At 44.2% G+C, this 21,600-nt stretch overlaps 1 protein-coding gene across 5 annotated transcripts in view; it reads right to left on the bottom strand.

The window, feature by feature from the left end:
• Nucleotides 1–21,600, bottom strand: part of AATK (apoptosis associated tyrosine kinase) — an 87,971-nt gene that overhangs the window by 29,320 nt on the left and 37,051 nt on the right. For 4 of the 5 annotated variants that reach the window (XM_081849511.1, XM_081849512.1, XM_081849513.1 and 1 more), the window contains exon 2: nucleotides 1,802–1,935. The exons of the other annotated variant lie outside the window; for it this stretch is intronic. In XM_081849511.1, coding sequence (XP_081705637.1) covers nucleotides 1,802–1,935 — 134 coding nt within the window. The remainder of the gene's footprint in view (nucleotides 1–1,801; nucleotides 1,936–21,600) is intronic. 5 annotated transcript variants of the gene reach the window in all.

The raw sequence follows: 21,600 nt of genomic DNA, 5'->3' as shown, positions 1-21,600 counted from the left end.
TTGGGCCGGTGTCTCTAGTGCCGATTGCGTGGTGGGCGAGAGGGTGGGGGAGCACATGCCCATATGCATGCGCACATGCTATTTCTGGCACACTTCCAGGTTGGAGGAGCACCGGAAATAGCTTGTGCGCATGTGCACGGGCCTCCTCCAACCCAGGTGTGCACCGGAAATAACGCTTGCGCATGCGCACAAGCTATTTCCGGTGCTCCTCCGACCCGGAAGTCAGCAGCTGCACAGCACAGCGCCGGTAAGAGCAGGTGGTGGGGCTCGCTACAGGCCAGATAAACGAGTCCCTCGGGCCTTATCCAGCCCATGGACCTTAGTTTGGGGACCCCTGTCTTAGGCCATCTCAGTACCCTGAAATGCCTACTGCACCATTGAGCTCCCCGTTAGAAGTCGACAGAGCTTATGCTGTCAGGGAGATGAAAGCGCCTTGGGAGTTTGCGCCCTTACCTGCAAAAGGTGTGCACGGAAGAGCGTGTTAAGGCAGATAGTTTGCACAAACACTTATCTCCTCATTAAAACTTGTTTGGTTGCTGCTGATGAAGAGCCATCGGACCTGAAACACGCTTTGATGTTGTTTCAAGGGCATCTATGGACTTTTGCTACTCTCTTTGTGTGCCTTTTCGTATTTTGTAGGCTCTTCTTACCTGCTCCTCACAGCACGGCACCAGACTGAGCAAAGGAGGCTTCCAGAGAGAATGCCCTCCTCCCTCCTGAGCTCAGCCCCACCAACAATCCCCACTGCCCTTCCTGGAGGCTTTAAAGACAGCTCTGGTTTACTTAATCGCCCCACTTGCAGGAGTGTACCTTTGTCACGCATACGAATAAGGGCATCGGTATACAAACCTGGTCTAAATTCTGACACAGTGCCTCAGGGAAACAGCAGCCATCACACTGAAGCCCACTGCCTCTGGGCCCAACAGCAGAAGCTGTTATTTCACTGGAAGAGCACTTGCATTTCATGTGGAAGGTCCCTGGATCACTCTCTGGCCTCTCCATTTAAAAGGCTCAGGAAGCAGGTGGTGGCAATGGCCCTCCTGAGACCCTGGTGAGCTGCTGGCACTCAGGCCTAAGCAGACAACAGTCCAAATGGAGTAAGGCAACTTCCTATGTTTCCACCTGCCCATCCGCCTCTTCTTCTGGGTTGGTTAGGACTCAACAGGGTCTCCTTCAACCCCAACACCCCCACTTCCAACAGAATGCCAGACAAGCATCCCTTGCTCTGTTCTAAGGCTTGCAAGCTCAGTTGGTAGAGCGTGAGGTTCTCAACCTCAGGGTCACGGGTTCGAGCCCCACATTGGGCGAAAGATTCCTGCATTGCAGGGGGTTGGACTAGATGACCCTTGTGGTCCCTTCCAACTCTATGATTCTCAGCAAGCCCCTGACACCAGGCTTTGTTGGAGATGTTGTTGCTCACTAACCTTGCCCACCCCATTTCATCTTCAGCCCATGCTGAATTCCTGTCACAGCTAAGATCCTTTGCCTGCTGCTTGGCTGTTGCCCTCTCTCTTTCACACACAAACACACTTCTCTCTCTGCCCCTGCTTTCTCTGAGCAGCAAGGGTTTGTGAACAAGGGTGCGCCCCCAAAATCTGCTTCTCTCCCACACGAATCTTGCCTCCTTGCCACGGGTGTTCTAAGAAGGGCTACCCAGAGCGAGGTTTGTTCTAGCCCGCCACCTCTCCTTGCAATCACAGACCCCGGGAGGAGACAGAGAACGACCTCCCTCTCTACCGCAAAGTCCGGTGCTGCTACACAGCTAGCCCTAGGGAGGACGTGGGCTTCCCACAGTGCTTACCTTGAAGCCAATGCCCCCCTTCTTGCAGCACAGACAGGCCAACATGAGGAAGATGAATGTGAACAGCCCAGAGAAGGAAACAGCCACAACCACCAGAGAGGAAGACCAGGAGAGCTCACTCAAGGGAGTGCCGTCTGTAGGGAGACAAATGGGACACAGCAGGGGGGAAAGATTAGAAAGGAAGGGCAGGGAAAGCCCAGGATGAAGATGCACTTTTTTCTTTTTAAAAGGGAAGCATTTAGTTGAAGACGGGAAAAGGACATCCAGGAGCAGAACCCTGCAGGATGGCACTTGACCACAATTTCACCTTTCCCCCCTCCTTTCTTACAGGCTCAAAGTTAGCCCAGAGCTTCTGGGCTTAAGGAACCCTTTTGCTGTGACAGCACCAAAGCACGTTCGCCCCCTACTCCAACCGATACACTTAAAAACACTTTCTCAGACAAAAGGTCTGTCATTTACTCTCCTTCCCAACTCCTGGAACACTCCCAAGCCCATTTCACTCTCCCTTCTGCTCAGAGATCAGGTATGATACAGGAAAGAGAAGGAACCAGAGATGCTCTTCAACCCATGTGGACTACCTGGCCTGGTCCTACATGGCCTACATCCTGGAGAAGCTGAGGAGAAGTAGAAGTCGGAGGCAACCGTGCCATGCAAGAGACAGAGGTGCACAGCGCATTTCCCCTCTGCTTTTAACATGTAGAGTTTGTCCAGGTTGGGGCAGCGATGGATGCTGCTGGGTTAACATAAAATAGGCCCCTGGTTGCCCTACCTGTACGTCCCACAGCCCTGCTGATCTCCATCCACCTCCCTCACATACCTCAGATTTCTAATTTGTTAATGGATTTCTTTATTTTCTGCAAGGAACTCAAGGTGGTGTACATGGTTCTCCCTCTCAAGCAATCCCTGTGAAGTAGGTGAGGCTGAGAGACAGTTATTGGCCCAAAGTCACCCAGAGCGACTAGGGATTTGAACCCTGGTCCTCCAGGTCCTAGTCTGAAACTCCAGCCACTACACTGCTCGCTGTTGTTCATAGTTCACTGCTCTGTATGAAAGCAGCGTGGTGCCTGTCCTTCTCAGTTTGGACCCATGGCACCCTGCTGCACACACACAGTGTTTGGTGAAAAGCACAGTCATTTCCATTATGCTCAGGGAGAAGCTATCGCCAGTTTCAGACAGTGTGGATATTCACGGAGGGACATTTCCACTTGTCTCTTACCTAGAAAGCATGAATCCAAGCAGTTTCCCTCTTGCCTCGCTCCTTTCTCAGGAAAAACCCTCTCCTTAGCTCTAAATCAGAACAAACAGCAACCTGCAGAAAATCCAAACAGCTGTTTGCTCCGAATGAGCACTAAAGAGTGGTTTTCCCTATGGAACAACAGAAAGTGTGCATAAGACCTCAGTGCCTGGTTGGCAGACCACTGTCTGCTAGCAGCCAGCTGCTTTGAAGAAGGCCTGACTTCTGGTGGTTCTGAGCACCCCCTCTGTTTTGCCTCCTGAAACATAAAGGGATGTTGGAGACGGCACACATTTCAGAAGGGGGGAAACAAGCAAGAGGGAGAATGCTTGTTGTATCCTGAAGGCCAGTACGGCAGCTCCTTTAAAATAATGAAGACAGCTGGCGTTCAGAAGATTAAAGGGGAAATGAGACAATCAGAGCAATAAAAATTAATTTCACAGCAAAAAGGGGAAGTCAATAAACAAAAGAAATATTAAAGGCATCAAGATCACGGAGCCCAAGATGCTTTGTAATGCAAAAGAGCTAATTTGCCAATTTAAGCTAGCTAATACAGTCCCAGGGGGAGCATTTAACTGGTTGCTACAATGGTATGTTAAGAAGCACATACGCGTATTAGACAAAGCATGTACATAGGAGAGTGTATGGGAACATGTAAATGCTGGAAGATGAAAGGATAGGACAGGATATTGTGTGTGAGTGAGAGCATACAACTATGTGTAGGCACATTAAACAATAGATGCTGCACACACATGCATAGTCACAAACGCTCGCTCTCTGTTCTAATCCCACACATGCCGTGAAATGGAGCAAAATAACTTGTCATGACACCATCGCCATGGCAATAAGCATCCCTTGCCTGCCTCCTCAGCCCCAGCAGTGGGATTCCTGGCTTTCTGTAAGGATGCAGCCCTGCTTCTACCAGCTAAGAGAGAGGCCCATATCCTACGGTTGACTCCCGAGTTTCCACGAGGCCCAAAACTGGCAAGAGTGTAATCCATCTGTCTGCTGGCATTTGCAATACCACCGAGCCCAGGCGTGGGGGTGGGATTGAACTGCTGTGCGATTTACCGTAGTAGTTCTAGGGCAGTTTGCGGGGGAAATGTTTGGATTTCCCGAGAACCTGAACAAGAGTTTTGAGGGAGCAATGCTGCAGAGAACTGAATTTTCTTTGCAAATTGTCTAGGCACCAACAGAACATTTTTTGGTGCCTAGGCAACCAGGAGCCTGGGATTTTCTCAGCACTTGTTCCAGATGGACTTCCCAGCTAGGATCTGGAATCACGTGTGGGGCTGGATGGCGTTCCTCATCCAGCTATGGAGAGAGGAGGGAACCTGACAAAGGTGTTTCATCCCCTTATTTCCAAGCTGTGGTTCGCTGGGGTAATTCAGTCTCCCTAAGAGATGCCTCTAATTTATCTCTCGCAGGAACAAAGCCCTGCACTGAAGCCATGCAGCTGCTCTTTCAGGGGGAAGAGTCAGTACTAAATCAACAACGCGAAAGGCAAGCATGCTGGTGGTGGGTGGCGAGGAGTAATGAGCGCAGCCAGAAATGCCTGAAACAGCATATTGTGCTTCGCAGGGCTAGATTTCAGAAGGGTGCATCCTAGAAGCAATTTTAACGACACAAATAAGCAGGCAGGGATAACTAAGGCCATTTAGCCACTCTAGTGGCTGTTCTGATAGGCAGGACTGAGCACAGAATCCAATTCGCTAAATGGAATATAGTTCATAATTAGGCACTTTGCTCTAACCACTTGATCATGCCTCCTACCCTCAGAGCTAGAGCTATTCATTCAGAGTGCGGGCTGGGACTGTGCCATGTCAACAGCTGATGGGGGGGGGGACTGCGAAAAAGAACCCAACAACCTCGCTGTGCTCTGAGGCAGTAATGCAAACACACCTGAAACTGAGGAGGAGGAAGCTGGCAGGTACTGGCACCTCCTGGACTGGTTCTAAAAAGTCAGGTAGGTGGGGGCTGGCTTAGAAAAGATGGGTGCACTGCTTCATTTGCCCTGATGGACCACCATCCCCACACTGACCCCAGCCTTCTTCTTGATGTGCTCACTCTACGCAATGGTTCTTCTGAGCCTGAAAGGGTGGGAATTCCTGGTGGCTCCCAAACACCCTGACAGCTTTTGCTTCTGAAATCCCTTCACTGCAGCCCCTGGATTTTCTACTAAGGTACAGCATCCGGCCCATGTTCTCAATCCATGTCTTTCCTCCTGACTGTTTCCACCTGTGGCAGGTCTTTCTACATGTGCTGCACTGTTAAGGCATCTCCTTGAGCTCTGTCCCCATTAAGCTTGGGTAGTGGGGAGGACCTGACCTCTTCCCTTCAGTCCTTAGGGCATGCATAGGCAAACTCAGCCTTCCATATGTTTTGGGACTACAACTCCCATCATCCCTGACCACTGGTCCTGTTAGCTAGGGAGGATGGGAGTTGTAGTCCCAAAACATCCGGAGGGCCGAGTTTGCCTGTGCCTGGCTTAGAGCCAAACTACAGATAAACAAACAATGAAGCTCCTGCATTATTTTTTAAAGCTGAAATCGGAACCAACAGCAATTTGGGGGGAAAACTATTGCTGTTTGTTGCAATTCAGCGCTAAAGATTACCGGTTTCCCCAGGGAAGCAGTGGGGCAAACGGAGGTCTGGTTAAGTCCTCAGAGGCAATTTCAGGTTTTTGTTGTTGTTTAAAAAAACCACAATAGACAAACATGGGAAGGAGGAGTGCTTGCCGAAGTGTCTCATTTAATTCAATGAAATCAGTACAGAAAAGGTTCTCAGTAGATTACTGTTGACTGTAAATTCTTCTCTTTCTTCCTGAGATGACAGCTGGAGATGGTTACAGATCCCCTGCTTGGATTTTTGATTTTTTTTTTTTTTAAGATATTTGCCCTCTTGGTGAGGGGGGAAAGAGACATAAGCTACCCATATGGCACTTTAGAGAATGCAATTCAAATAAGGAGGAGGGTGCCCTGCATCCTCGACTCAACAAAGTGTTAGAGTGAACAGGTGAGTGCAATAAAGATCAGAGGGTAGATTTTATGCCTTTCTCTGCCTTCACTTTCCACGTGAACATAAACAAGTCATTTCTCCATTACTGCCCCTCTTGAACTCTGTCTCTCGAGGATGTCAAATGGGAGTTACTTTTTAGAATAGTTAGTGGAATAATAAGCATAGCAATAATCACAATAATAATAGGTCGCAATGCAACAAGAATAGATGCAATCGATTTATGTATGCTACTAAAGCAGCCAGGATTTTGTTAACCCAGTAATGGCGGGTGAGTGAGGTCCCAAATAAGGAGGCTTGGCAAAAATTAAAGGAACCAGGGAAGGGCAAGAAGGGAAGTCATAAATGATTGTTTTATTTTAAAGAAATATACGAATGGGATTTTTTTTATTTTAATGTGAATGTGATTTTGGAAATTGTGAGATAGATAGATAGATAGATAGATAGATAGATAGATAGATGATATAAAATAAAATAGCAGATGCAAAGATAATGTGGCAAATTGACTCTGGGTTAATGTAGGATAACAATGACAGAGTGGACCTTACTTGGCTATAGACTTCATTAGAAAATTATAGCACTATAGGTTTAAAAGACTCCAGTTTCTCCTTACATTGGTATATATCTGATGAAAGTTAGTTATGAATTTGATCCATGCCCCCTACGATACATATCCCTGCAAGCCTTGGTTTAAAGGCAATGATGAAACATTAAATTCACTCTGAATGGATGAGAAGGCGTCTTGGTGTGTGTGTGCAAATGCACATGTGCATATGTGCAAATGCGCAGACATGGAGAGGGAGAGAAAGAAAATGACTTAATTTCTGCTCTCACTCAAATCTTTTTTTAAAAAAATGTATAATTAGAGAGTTTATTATAATAAACATAAAAAATACAAAACTCCAAACTTGCAATAGAAACATTTAACGTACCATTTCAGTACTGCTCTTTTTATTTCCATAATCTTCTATCAAATCTACGGTAAGTCCATGAGATAATACAGGCACAGGCAAACTCAGCCCTCCAGATGTTTTGGGACTACAATTCCCATCATCCCTGACCACTGGTTCTGTTAGCTAGGGATCATGGGAGTTGTAGTCCCAAAACATCTGGAGGGCCGTGTTTGCCTATGCCTGATATTTTAGATGGCTGGTATGCCCTTGGAGGGACATTTATGAACAAAACAAAAACCTGGATGAGAGGCTCACTCCTTTCTTAAAAGCTGCATGATGCCTACTCTGGATGTGCAAAGAGGAAGGAATCCCTGAGGAAAATGGAGACTGGCCGTGTGAACCCACCTGGCTATTCAAAGCAAAACCTCTTTGGGTAGCAAGCTCACCTAAAGTTACAAAACAAATCTGAAAAGTCACTGCAAGGAGTGAGAGCAGGGGCAACTTGGGACACTTCACTGGAAGGAGCAAGGAAGAGATGCACAAATGATATCTGCATCCCATTTTTGTGCTTCCCGTGCATTGTTTACAGAAGAGTATCCTCTCAGTGGTCTATTGCATAGGTATAATCTGCATATTGTAATTAGGGTCACAAAAGAGGGTTCAAATGATTCCCCCACCCACATGCACTAAAAGAACACACGAGATGTGGTTGTCTAAAGCCCCTTATAACAACATCAGATCAGGGGAAGGATAGAGCATGCTACCACATTTGGTAAGGTAAAGGTAAAGGGACCCCTGACCATTAGGTCCAGTTGTGACCAACTCTGGGGTTGCGGCGCTCATCTCGCTTTATTGGCTTCCGGGTCATGAGGCCAGCATGACTAAGCCGCTTCTGGCGAACCAGAGAAGCGCACGGAAACACCGTTTACCTTCCCGCAGGAGCGGTACCTATTTATCTACTTGCACTTTGACATGCTTTGAACTGCTAAGTTGGCAGGAGCAGAAACCGAGCAATGGGGGCTCACTCCGTCGCGGGGATTCGAACCGCCGACCTTCTGATCGGCAAGTCCTAAGCTCTGTGGTTTAACCCACAGTGCCACCCGCATCCCACACCACATTTGGTACAGCATGCCAAAGGGCAATGGTCCCATAAGGTGGAAAAATAATCAGTTTTCCCTAACAACAATATATTGATTGAGAAATATAGTCCTCTCCAAAACAGAAACAAGTTCCATGTGAGTAAGTTTCTGGATCCCGTTCAACAAATAAAACAACACCTGCATATTTTTATTTATTTTATCTGCACTTTGAACCAGCCTCCTCTCGGAAAGGCCAAATCTTACCTCTCTCTCTGGCATGTCTTTTTTGATAGTAAAATACTGCCTCAATTAAATTGCTGGGCAATATTCTCCCTGGAGCAAGGAGAAGGGACCTGTCCCTTCCTCCAGGGCTGCCAGCAATGAGAATAGTACAGATTCCTAACAAAAAGAGCCTTCATGCACCAGGTTTATGGGGCATCTGCAGCGAGAGCAGCCCATGGCTTTTATTGCTCAGCTGTGAGTCTGCTTTTGTTACCCATTGATTGGGCTGCTTCCCTTCACAGATCCCCTGCCTTAGAAGCTGCAGCTGGGCTATCGCTACTCTGTTCTTCCAGAACCTCTCACAACAAATGAAGTGTTTAGAGCTGGAGGAAGCAGGAGGGCAAGGATGGAGGAGGCAACCACTCAGAGTGATGCTGCCAATTTGAGTTCCATAAAAGCATCAAGGGAACAGAGAAATGGCTTTCCTGCTTCCAACGGGATCCTATTCTCCTTCCAACATAGGCAGGGAAGTGGGAGGTGGGCTTTCCCAGAGCACACCTAATAGTTTTGCAAGTTGGGCAAGGACAAATGAAGGAGACTCGCAGCCTAAACTATAAAGTTCACTGAAGCTTCAGGTAAAAAGGACAGACGAGGGCCCAGCTAAAAATAACACAGTGTGGCCAAAAATGGTCATGGTAGAATCAGGAAGGAATATAGGGTAGGAACACTTGAACATAATACTAAAATTCAGTTAAGGAACTAAGGCATTGCAATCTTTAAGGCTCTTTGCACAATGTGCTGATTGCCCAAACAGCAGCCATCAAACCACCTATGACAAAAAAGACATCATGGACCAGTTCCAATGGGTCCAATAAGATGGTTAAGAACTTTATATAAGCAGAGGAAAGACAGCCCTGCATCAAGGTATACAGGGGCACCATGAAAATAACACAGTATAACCTCAAATCCATTTCAAATCATGTTTAGAAGAGGAAGAAAAGGAGGCAAAAATAATACAACATCCTCCCCCTAAAAACTTGGGAGAATACAAGGCAGGTCTTCCCTTTTCAAATGGAACCAGGGAGATACAAGACGAAAACCTTGAAAAATAGCATGTCACACTGCATCAATTTCCTTGCCTTCCCAGCACCAATTACATGCTGGCAAACGAGATGAAACCAGTGAGGTCTGAATGGATATAGGCACCCAAGTGAAATTCCAGAAGAAGGTGACCCTAAAGTAGCCTGTGGACTTCAGCATCCACAGCTTAGAAAGAAAGCAGACAAATTATTTCCTGCTTGCATCTTACTGCGGCTTCCTCGCGTTCCGTCTACATGATTAAATACCACCAGTGGCAGAGGAACAGCACCACAGGGTATTCTTGCTGGAAAATTGCCTCTGTTTCCACTAATGGAAATTGCTGTACTGGTGCTGAAATGGTAATTAAATTCCCTTTGTCATGGAACTTTCTGAATGCTGTTGTGGCCGCAGGGAACATAGAACAGAGGAGGTGCTACAGTTGCCCATCCCAAGAAGAACCAAAGGACTCCCACTGATGATCAGCTTCATGCTTTCGGGGAGAGACCATTTTACTTTGCTTCGACCTCTCCAGTAAGCATCAAAGAACATCAACTCCCAAACAGAAGAGTGGTTCATATTCTATATATATATAAAAATACTGTAGTGCAAATTCATCAGAAGTTTTTTTTTTCCTTTTTAGCTTTAGTTAATACATCAGCTGTGTTCTTTTAAGTAATCTGACATGATCTTAGACAGCTTTCACAAACCTGGTGCCCTCCAGATGTTATAGACTATAAATCTTATCAGCCAGTTCTGGATTTTATATGATAGAATTCATCCACCTGGTAAGAATGAAAACTGGAAGGGGAACTGACATGTGCAAAATTGGCATATTTTGATGATGAAGTCAAGCAATCTTTTTACATATATGCTAGTATACTCGGCCCAGTATATCTGAAGGAGTGTCTCCACCCCCATCGTTCAGCCTGGACACTGAGGTCCAGTGCCAAGGGCCTTCTGGCAGTTCCCTCACTGCAAGACGTGAGGTTACAGGGAACCAGGCAGAAGGCCTTCTCGGTAGTGGCGCCCACCCTGTGGAACGCCCTCCCCCCAGATGTCAAGGAAATCAACCACTATCTGACTTTTAGAAGACATCTGAAGGCGCCCTGTTTAGGGAAGTTTTTAATGTTTGAAGCTTTTTTCTGTTTTTAGTGTTCTGTTGGGAGCCGCCCAGAGTGGCTGGGGAAGCCCAGTCAGATGGGCGGGGTATAAATAAATTATTATAAAATATCATCATCATGACCCCATTAGATTAAAAAGTTTCACTGAATTGAGGGGGAAATTAGTAATAACCACCACCATCACTTACGACACAGAAGTTACTATGCACAGAATTTCTATGCACAGAATTTCTATGCACAGAATTTCATCAAAAGTGACTTTGATGAAATCACTGCAGTGTGAGAGACTCGAGGAAACAGTTTAGGGGCAGGTTCTCATCTTCAACACCAAGGCAGCTAAGGATCAGCCTCCAATTGCTCACTGAGAATCCCCTCTTCTGCCTATTATGTGCAAGATTACATTGGGTTTGGATGGTTTCATCTGCATAAGTTTCCATGTTCTACAATTCTCTGCTCCTACTGGTGTTGATAAAAAAAAAGCTATGCTAAGCTGAGAAGCAGGTACAGTGGTACTGTACCTTGGGTTAAGAACTTAATTCATTCTGGAGGTCTGTTCTTAACCTGAAACTGTTCTTAACCTGAGGTACCACTTTAGCTAATGGGGCCTGCCGCCATGCCACCACCACAAGATTTCTGTTCTCATCCTGAAGCAACATTATTAACCCGAGGTACTATTTCTAGGTTAGCGGAGTCTGTAACCTGAAGCGTCTATAACCCGAGGTACCACTGTATATGTACAACTCCCCTCCAGCTCTCTACCTATAGCAGGTGTGGGGAACTTTGGCCCTCCAGGTGTTGTTGAACTCCAGCACCCATCATCCCTGGGCATGCTTTCTGGGGTTGATGGGAGTTGTAGTTCAGAAACATCTGGAGAGCCAAAGGTTCCCCGCACATGATCTGTAACATGTAGACTCTGTGGCATGGTTCTGCCCTGCCCCTTTAGTATTACTCAGTTTTGCTCATTCTCCATCATGCACAAGCAGCCAAGTCTCAGCTGTGCCAGGTCTGAACACACTGGTTGCAGATTACTACATTGGCAGTAATTAACACTTTGGTAGCCCTTGTTTGCTGTACCTGAATTGCCTTTGCCTCAAGGTTAAGTGAGGGGAAAGAAGGCTGTTGGCAGCATACCTCGGTTTTAGAGACTGCATCACTCCTGTTCCCAGGCAGAGAAAATGCAAGCTTGAGGACTTACAATTACAGACCCTTACACTGACCTTTAGCTACCATATATCCCTGCATTTGTTTTCAGACTAGTTCAGTAGTCTGTGGTGCAAACACTAACATGCTTGCACTCAGACAAACAGATTTCAAGCTGCTAATACTGGCATCCCCAGAGCCAAGGCTTTTTGTTTTGTTGCGGGGCCTGGCTCAGCCACTTCAGACAATTAATGGGATATTTGGTTCAGCAGGGAGCTAGGCACATACTCAGTAATCCTTTCTGCGAGTTCTGGGCCAAACTCTGGGAGCAAAAAAGGCCATGAGAGCGAAATGCTACTCAGCAGTCAGTGCTGGGGAAATCATCTCAGCACACAGAGGCTGCTTTATCGCCCACCAGCAGGCAGTCCTAGCAGAAGGGGACTAAAGCAGCAATTGTTTCCTGTCCAAAATTTCAGAGCCTTTGACCCTTTCTCAGATTTGCAGGCATTTGTTTTGTTTCTTGAGCTATATAGCCAAGGGCTATAAACTATGTTTTTCAAATAAGATTTTTTTTAAAAAAAGTAGGCTTTAGTCCACTTACATTTGAGAAGGGCACAGACACACAATGATTTATTCCAGCTTACTGCCTCCCTTAAACTCTTTAACTGCTCCTATTCCCCTACCTGGTAGTGCATTTAAAGCAGGAACGACAAATCATTCTGCGGAGCTCTAACGGCACAAAGGAAAATATATGGCTTTGGTTTGGACGTGGCTGCGTTTGTTGCAACCTTCAGAATCTTGACGCATTTACCTAACAATATTTACAAGTACAGTCATACCTTGGGTTACAGCCGCTTCAGGTTGCGTCTTTTCGGGTTGCGGACTGCCAAAACCTGGAAGTACCGGAACGGGTTACTTCTGGGTTACAGCAATCACGCATGCGCAGAAGTGCTAAATCACACTTTGCACATGCGCAGAAGCTCCGTGCGTGTGCAGATGCGAGTTGCGAACATGCATCCCGCTTGGATCATGTTCGCAACCCGAGCATCCACTGTATCCTCATCATTATTATTTAAATTTATATCTCACCCCTCCTCTCAAAGGAGCCTAGGGCATAGGAACAGAAGAGCACAGAAAGTTTCATTATATTGAGTCACACCAATGGTCTATTTAGCTCAGAATTCTCTGATTGGCAACAGCTCTCCAGGGTATCAGGAAGCCTCTCTGAGTCCTACCTGAAAATACCAGGGATTGAATCAGGGGTTGAAGCAGATGCCCTATCACTTATGCTATGGCCCTTCCCTAGGGTGGCAAACAATGAAAGGTCAAAACCATCAAAACTTCTATAAACAATTCCAGTACAGGTGCAGACTGGGCAAGATCTTTTGGGGTTTGGGGGCTTTTTTGAAAAAAAGATTTGTTTTGAAAAGGGAATGTCTAAGTAGGTGCCAAAAGGACAGCAAAGACAAAGGGCCGGTGCAGCAATGGAATTTGGACTCTCAAATTTCAGCAGTTCTCCCGCCTCTCGTGCTCCGTTCCATAGCACTGTTTTGGCGCCCCCTGCAGGATAGTGCCCAGTGTGACTGTATTGGTCACACTACCCTAAAACCACCTCTGGTAGGTGCCACAACACAAAAGGCCCTGATTCCTATCCTTTTTGTGAGGAACAGACCTCCTGATAGATGGCAGTGTTGATTGGGCATTTAAGGGGTGAGATGATATTTCAGGTATCTACAGGGCTTTATCCACCAAAAAGAGCACCTTGAACTTAGCCCAATAGCTAATTGGCAATCAGTGCAATTCTTTCAGTAGCCGCTTAACATGTCCCATGTTGCACTACCTGCAACTTCCAAACAAACCTCAAGGGCAAGGTGGATTTGATTTCAATCAAATCGATTTCAATCAAATCGTTTTAAATCACTCATCTGTAAAACTTGATTTAAATCATTTTTTTACAGAAAGACTCATTCTTGCTGGTATAATCTTAATATTTACAACCAGATGAACGTTTCATTTTTGGAATAATAAATTTTTGGAGTAGTTTTTACAGTTATATCAAAAAATACTGATTTGATTATACTATTAGAAATACATAGACAGATAATTATGAAATTGTTGTTTATAGTTGGACAACTTTTCTGCTGTACTTCATTGGAAGGAGAAAAATAATAACAATTTAAACAATTTATTTAACTAAAACAATAACATTACAGCACATGTATCCATGTTTGTTAACTGATGTGGTTAAACGATTTAAAAACAAACAAACTTAAACTGAGTTTTAGCACTCATGAAAAACTTAAAACAAATCCTTATTTCCTGATGAATAGCCTTTGGACTATAATGTAATTTAATTAGAAAACTAGAAAAAAGATTTTTCCTCCAAAAGCATTTTATTTTAAAAATCTGATTTAAATTAAATAACTCTGATTTTATTTATTTATTTATTTATTTATTTAAAAATGATTGATTTTTATCCACCCTGCTCAAGGGTAGCCCTACATAGAGTGCACTGCAGCAATCCTTTTGTCTAATACCCAGTGTGGTGTCATAGCTAGACTTAGACATGACTTAAGTCATCTCACTAAATGACTTTGGGCAAGTCACTCTCTCTCTCTCAACCTAGCCTACATCACAGATATTGTTGTGAGGATAAAATGGGAAGGAAAGAACCATCTGTGCTGCCTTGAGCTTCTCAGAGGAAAAAGTGGGATATACATTTATTAAGTAAATAAATAAATATAAATAAAATGGGTTTGCAATTGTGCAAGCTTAGCTCTAGGTTTGAATCTGAGCTTCCACATAAACCAAAACTAATTTATACCAAAAAAGGGAGGGGGGAGGAAAACAAGCTTTGCTAGTATTTAAAATTTTGAAATCGACAAACCCACCCACCAAGTTTTCCTAACAGTCAATGCCATTTCACATGTTAATAATTGCTGTCAGTTAATTCCAGCCGGATTTCTGTGCTGCCACTACCTCAAGCAGAGCTACTATATGACTGACTGCCACCAGAAAACTCCCACCCACACAAGAAACCATGATATTTGCTTTCCCTTAGAAATACTGACGGAAGCATTTACGTTCAGTTGACTCAAATCTCTGCAAAGGAGACATGTTTTTTATTTGGCCACCTAAGAGCAGCTGCCAGCATTACAACAAACTTTAAAAGCAAATAATGTTCAGTGCAGAGCTACAAGTTTATTTACTGTACTAGGCTCATTATTTTTGCCATGTAGTGTCAATTATGAACTACAGCAAGGATTCTGGCTTCTTGAAAATTCCAGCTCACGTGTGTTAAAAACAGAGAAGCAGGCTTCTGATCTTCACAGCCGCAGAGGAAAAGGATGAAACACCTGGCTGATCTCTCAAATAAGGGATCCAAAAGGCCCTCTTGGTCAGGGTTCCAGTAATCAGGAAATGGAACCAATAGACCTGTATTCCAGCCCAACCCCTCTTCCACTAACCATTTTCTTTGCCAAAGACCCAACCAATCTTTGCCAATTTACAAATTCCAGCACAGCAATAAGAACAAAGTACACTATTTGCATGCATCTGCATAATATAAGCAAAATGGGCAAAGTTTGCTCTAAGTAAAAATTTGGACTCTTTTGGTTCGGAATCTGTGTATTATTACATTTCTCTGAAGTGTCAAGCACATCCACTGGTATATAACAAATGGTGTGTCCACCCTTACTCTAGCTCAGCAGCTTTGCTTCCAGTACAAACAGAAATAAATGCAAGAAACAGAGAGAGCTGAATAAAGATTTGCAAACTGGGAGTTTAAATTACTGCAGAACTGCTCTCAAGAGAAGCTCTTCAAATTAGCGCCATCTGTACTATCAGTGAAAGAAGCTAATACCAGCTGCTTCTCTAGAGTAGAAACAGTTCACAGCCCAGTGCACAGTTGCCCTTCCTATCAAATGTGGTTCCATTAGTAAAAGCTATGAATCTTCTTCAGCCAGCCAAAAAGCATCCATTTGCCTCATGGTTCTTCTGCGCCAATCCAGCAGAAATCAGGATTATTACATGTAGGTTATATAAATGACAGTAAGTCACAGTGAGAACATTTTGAGTGAAGGGCCCACCAACCATTCTGCTCAACATTTCCTTTTAAACTCATGCACCATGTTTGTTAAGGACACTCCACAACACAGTGTTGTTTGTGGCATTCTACCAACCAATGCGGGACGTGGGTGGCACTGTGGGTTAAACCACAGAGCCTAGGACTTGCCGATCAGAAGGCCGGCAGTTCGAATCCCCGCAACGGGGTGAGCTCCCGTTGCTTGGTCCCTGCTCCTGCCAACCTAGCAGTTCGAAAGCACGTCAAGTGCAAGTAGATAAATAGGCGGGAAGGTAAACGGCGTTTCCGTGTGCTGCTCTGGTTCGCCAGAAGCAGCTTAGTCATGCTAGCTGTACGCCGGCTCCCTCGGCCAGTAAAGCAAGATGAGCGCAGCAACCCCAGAGTTGGTCACGACTGGACCTAATGGTCAGGGGTCCCTTTACCCTTTACCTTTTTACCAACCAATGCACAAGGAAAAGAAGTTTACTGTATTTTTAAAAGTATATTTCTAGTTCACTGACTATAAAAATTGAAGGAAGGAAGGAAAAGAAGTTAAGGAAGGAGTGGGAGGGGCGAATGTATAAGGCATCTCTCCATGAGACCCAACAATACCATAAATTAAACAAATGGAAAAGTTTAAATATATGATTCAAGGAGCTTAGGAGTTCGTGGTTTATTTGCTGTGTGAGAAAATGGTTTATGGAAGGCTAAATATCAAGCTACACTATGGGACAGGGCTCAATTCTAAGGTTCCAATGGTGTGGTAATATGAGGTTGTTAAAAACCATCAAATCAGCACCATGGACAAGGTTAGATTGTGACTTCAAGCAGACTGGGGACCAAACCAGATGATTTGTGGAAGAGCACAGCCTGGCTTGCCTCTCTCCCCCCCCCCCCCACCCCCATCCTGCTCCACCAAAGCAGCAGTGCCCCAAAATTAGGTCAGCAGGGCTTTTTGCCTTCCTCAGGAAAACAAACATGTGCCCATGTGTTTTCAGCAAGGGGCAAATAGGAGCACAAGGATAACTCCCTCTTCCAGAATCATGGTCTCTTAATCTAGTTTGTGCGACCTCTCTGCCACTTTGAAGAAGAAAAGAGAAAAACCAGGAGGAGGACCATTCACAGATCTCCTGTGTCTTGTCTAGTTGGACCCGAGGTATAAAGTTCATAATTCATGCTGTCTATAGTAGCTTCTTCTCCTCCCCAAAGCAAGCAGAACAAGTACATACAGTGGTGCTCCGCAAGACGAATGCCTCGCAAGACGGAAAACTCGCTAGACTAAAGAGTTTTCCCTTTTGGAGGTGCTTCGCAAAACGAATTTCCTATGGAAAATGTCTTGCAAGTTCCTGCGGGTTTTTTTTCCTCCCCCCCCCCTTTTTCTAAGCCGCTAAGCCGCTTAGCCGCTAAGCCAATAAGCCGCTAAAAGCCGCTAAAAGCCGCTAAACCGCTAATAGCGCTAATCCGCTAAGCCGTCAATGGGCTTGCTTCGCAAGACGAAAAAACCACTAGACGAAGAGAATCGCGGAACGGATTCTTTTCGTCTTGCGAGGCACCACTGTATTATGCAAAACAGTAAACACTGAACAATAAATTATGTAAAATAAAAGAAATCCTGCTTATTTCACATAATTTATACATGTTACAGAATTCAGCTTTTCTTGGCAGAGAATTTGGATTGTCTGGGCACAGATTTCTAAGGGTTTAAAAAACAAACCAAGCCAGGTATATATAGCCTGGACTACATAGCTTAGGAAGGGGTGCTGTGGAATCCCTTTACAGGGAACTATTACGAATATAGATACTGTAGGTAGAATTCCCATCCTCCATGTAAGCAATGGACATCATCATCATCATCATTATTATTTTATTTTATTTTAATTGTTCTTAGCCACGTAGCTCAAGACTCTCCACTCACATCACTGCTTAGAGACTTTAAAATTGTAAGTGGTTTATAAATGCTTTTAAATAAATAATTAGCAGAGAGAGAGAGAGAGCTGCCTACAGCGAAAGCAGCAGAAAGATTTGGCTAAAGCTTCACTCTAAGAAGTGTATTGTTTGTAAGAGATGTATCGTGCTTCTTTTGTCTCTCTTTCTTTTCCTTTTTCAAGCTTTTGTTGTGCGTATAAGTGTTGGTTTTAAACCAATAAAAATTAATTTAAAATAAGAAATATCCTTTCATGTCCTCAGCAGTGGACATAGCAAGAAAAAAACCTAGTTGTAAGGAATATGAAGAGAAGCTGCCCAGCTGAGCCAATTAAAAACATTCCGCCCCTCATATTCCAAATGGAAAAAAATGTTGTTTTTTCTCTTTCTTAAGTATTTCATGAAATCCAACAATAATGCTGCTTTTCTACATTAGAAGCGCATGCACCTGCATACAAAAACCCCATCTCTTCAACTGGCAATGAGCAAAGCGAGAAAAGTGAACTTCAAAACAACAGTGAACAGTATTAGTACTGGAAGGTGAGGATACAGTATAAGCCAGAACTCTGTCAATTATTGCTAACAAGCTAAGTTCTCATTTGTATAATGTGAGGGGTGAGGGATGCCATAAGATCAACGAGAGAATTGAGAACGGGTGAGCCTTGATGCAAAGGGTGCCAGCTCCTCTCATGGTGTCTCAACAGCCACTTCAGCTTCAGAAGGCTACAGGAAGAATAAGAGGAGCACGGCAGAGCTGTAATTCCACGGCCCAGTGTTAAGCGCAGCTGTGCCTCCTGCACATTCCAAAGCATCTACAGAACATTGCTGTGCTGTGCATGGAAGAAAAGGCCTCCTCCTTCTAGCACGAGAGGCAGGTGACATACAGTGGTACCTCGGGTTACAGACGCTTCAGGTTACAGACTCCGCTAACCCAGAAATAGTACCTTGGGTTAAGAACTTTGCTTCAGGGTGAGAACAGAAATCGTGCTCCATTAGCTAAAGTGGTCTTCAGGTTAAGAACAGTTTCAGGTTAAGAACGGACCTCCAGAACGAATTAAGTACTTAACCCGAGGTACCACTGTATATGCTCAGAAAGCAAAAAGCTGCATAGCAGCAGAAGGCCAGAGTAACCAAATGGCAGAAGCTTGGGGTTGTTCTGTCCAAGAGACATTCAACACAGGTCTCAAGTTTCCTTCTTTGCTCCACTCCATATTATTGTCATGAAACCTAGAATCACCTGTGAGACAAAAAAATATATACAGCAGACACATTATTATTCAGAAGTGTAGACCATCAGAAGCCATTTGCTGCTGGGAAACTGAAGCTGGAAGCAATAGGAGGCCCAGGCTGCGTGTTACATTCGCCATATGAATGTATCCTTAGGGACTGCTGGAGCTCATCACACAGGGTGCCTGCGCAAAGAGACCACAAGAGGCACACTAGGCATGATGGTGTACATATAGCTACTGCGATCACTTCCACTTCCCCATCAGTAACATCTGGCAAAACATTATCTTGCACCAGAGGTTTTTGACATTCCCCCTGGCCTACTCCATGTCACCAGGGAGGGGGGATGCAAAATGATGTGATGTCACAATGTCAGGTAAATTCTATGACACAATACAGAAGGGAATTGTCGATGGCATTACTGGCAGCAGCCACCACATCTAGCTTGGTTTTTATTTAAGTCAACTTGCTTAAATTATTAACAATCCTTGGAATTCAGAGTAAAAATAGGGGAACAAAATGATACTACAACAACAACGTATGCACTGTACAGTACATTTGAGAGGATATCCAAAACACAGTGAATGTGAACAACAACAACAACAACAACAACAACAACAACAACAACGCATATATGAAACAACTCTCGTTTCATATATCAGTTCTCTCAATTCAACATGCATAGAATAGGCTTTTTAATTCCATTAGCCTTAGGCAAATTTTAGTTTGTACAGTACTACTGTGACTCCAAAGATCCCTTGTTACTCAAATGTTTAAACATAATCAATATTCCTCAGTACCGCACAGTGTTGTATGCCCCATAGGCATTCCAGGATACGCGTTCCTGCAAAAATACAAGCTAGCTTGCCTAGAGCCAGCGGGAACCATGCTCCTAATTAATATTGATGATTTTCCTTGATTACATTCCTAGAAACACATTTGAAGTCTTCTACTCAGTGAATTAAAGGGTTAATCATGCCTAAAACAGTATCATGTTTATTTGTGTTTGGTGAATATTTTAAAAAATAAGCATTAGGAGATTTTGACATAGAGCCAGAGAATGGAAAAGGACTCAAATGTCACCAACCCTGTGACTGCAGGACTTAATCTATTGCAAATGTTATCTGACAGCCAAAATAAATAATTTTTTGAAATATAGGAACACTTTGTTTAATAGTAGTCAATCCTAGCCCCCTTATATATGCAGGACCACAACATTCATGCTGTAATGGCAAGATGGTACTCCAAACCTACAGAGACTAAGGCTGGATAGATAAAGCTCCCTAGAACATACTGGGTCTGACTCCTAAACAAACATGCACAGATATGTATCCGAATACTTAAATGCTCTGGTTTTTAAAATCATATTTGCTCTTCTCCTTTTAACTCTTTCCAATTTGTCTACAAATATGAAGCCCACACAATAGTTTCCCAGATACCTAAGTATGGGAAACAGAGTAAGGACAAAACAGTGTTATAATCTACATCAGCCTTCCTCAACCTCGGCCCTCCAGATGTTTTGAGACTACAATTCCCATCATCCCTGACCACTGGTCCTGCTAGCTAGGGATCATAGGAGTTTTAGGCCAAAAACATCTGGAGAGCTGAGATTGAGGAAGCCTGATCTACATCTTTTCATGCTTAATATGTGGACATCTTTAGCACTTCAAGTTATAGCAGAGCAATATGCTAAATATTTCCTGTTTATACTGTGTAGCAAATGTTTTTGGTAGTGCAAATACATATACAAAATCAGTTAAATGTAGGACCTCACTACTACAGCACCCAAATCCTGAAGCTAAGGAAATGCATGGGGGAAACAACTGCTCAAAACAAACCACGGTCAGTAACATAATCAAAAACAAACCTTGGCTACAGATTGTGGGTTGTCAGGACTGAACCCAAGCATGACTCGCAGTTTAGACATAATACTATTTGACAGACTGCAATAAATTTTCCCTGTGCAATAATGGTGAGGAGCAAAACAGACCAGATTGCTGCACTCACAGTAAATCGGTGGCTATGGTTTTCCAAGAGATATGTGAAATGGGCTTATGTAATATCAAGTTGGGCAGCAAGATTGTGACATTTAGAGACGAAGGAGGCTGTGAGCCTTTAATATAACCAGGAAAGAATAACCCTACTGGATCAGCCCAAAGATTCATCTAGCCCAGCATCTGCATCCAAAACTGACCAGCCATATGCTGGCATGAATGCAGCTGAATCCTATTTACCAGTGAGTTGCTCCATCAAGGCAAAATCTTTTTGCAGCTCTTCACAATCTGCTTGGGCTTTTACGTTCTGCCATCCTTTTCAAGACTTCAGATGACTATTACGTTGGAGCAGAAAATATTAGGATGTTGTGGGCATCCATACCTGCCCTTGCCCCCAATATCCCTGCATGTGACCCTCCACTCCAACCTCCTCAAACTGAGAAGAAAGGCCTGAAGGAAGGATGACCCAAAGCACTTAGAAGCCTCCATATGATCTGGAATCTGGTTAAGGCTGGATGGTCAGGGTGCAGCACCCTGATATATGAGGACCTCAAGGATAGTGAGTAGATGTATACACCAGCAATATCCACTCCCTAATTTTTGCTGGCCTGCTCCATGCCCCTTAAAATGTTGGAGGTGTCATAATGTGTAAAGTAATATTTTCTTTGTGGGAAGCTATCTTAATAATGATTAAGGGAAATGATGATTTTTTAAAAATAAAAATAAAATAGAAGGATATTTTATGCATTCCCCATGAAGGTGTCTCTAGCTTTACAGGAATTCAGAGGAAGCAAGTGCCTTTATTGGT

Source organism: Podarcis erhardii (assembly GCF_964252035.2).
Source record: "Podarcis erhardii genome assembly, chromosome: 2".
In the NCBI taxonomy this organism is placed as follows: Eukaryota; Metazoa; Chordata; class Lepidosauria; order Squamata; family Lacertidae; genus Podarcis; species Podarcis erhardii.
The sequence above is the reverse complement of the archived record's forward strand: the minus strand, read 5'-3'. Positions and strand labels throughout refer to the sequence as shown.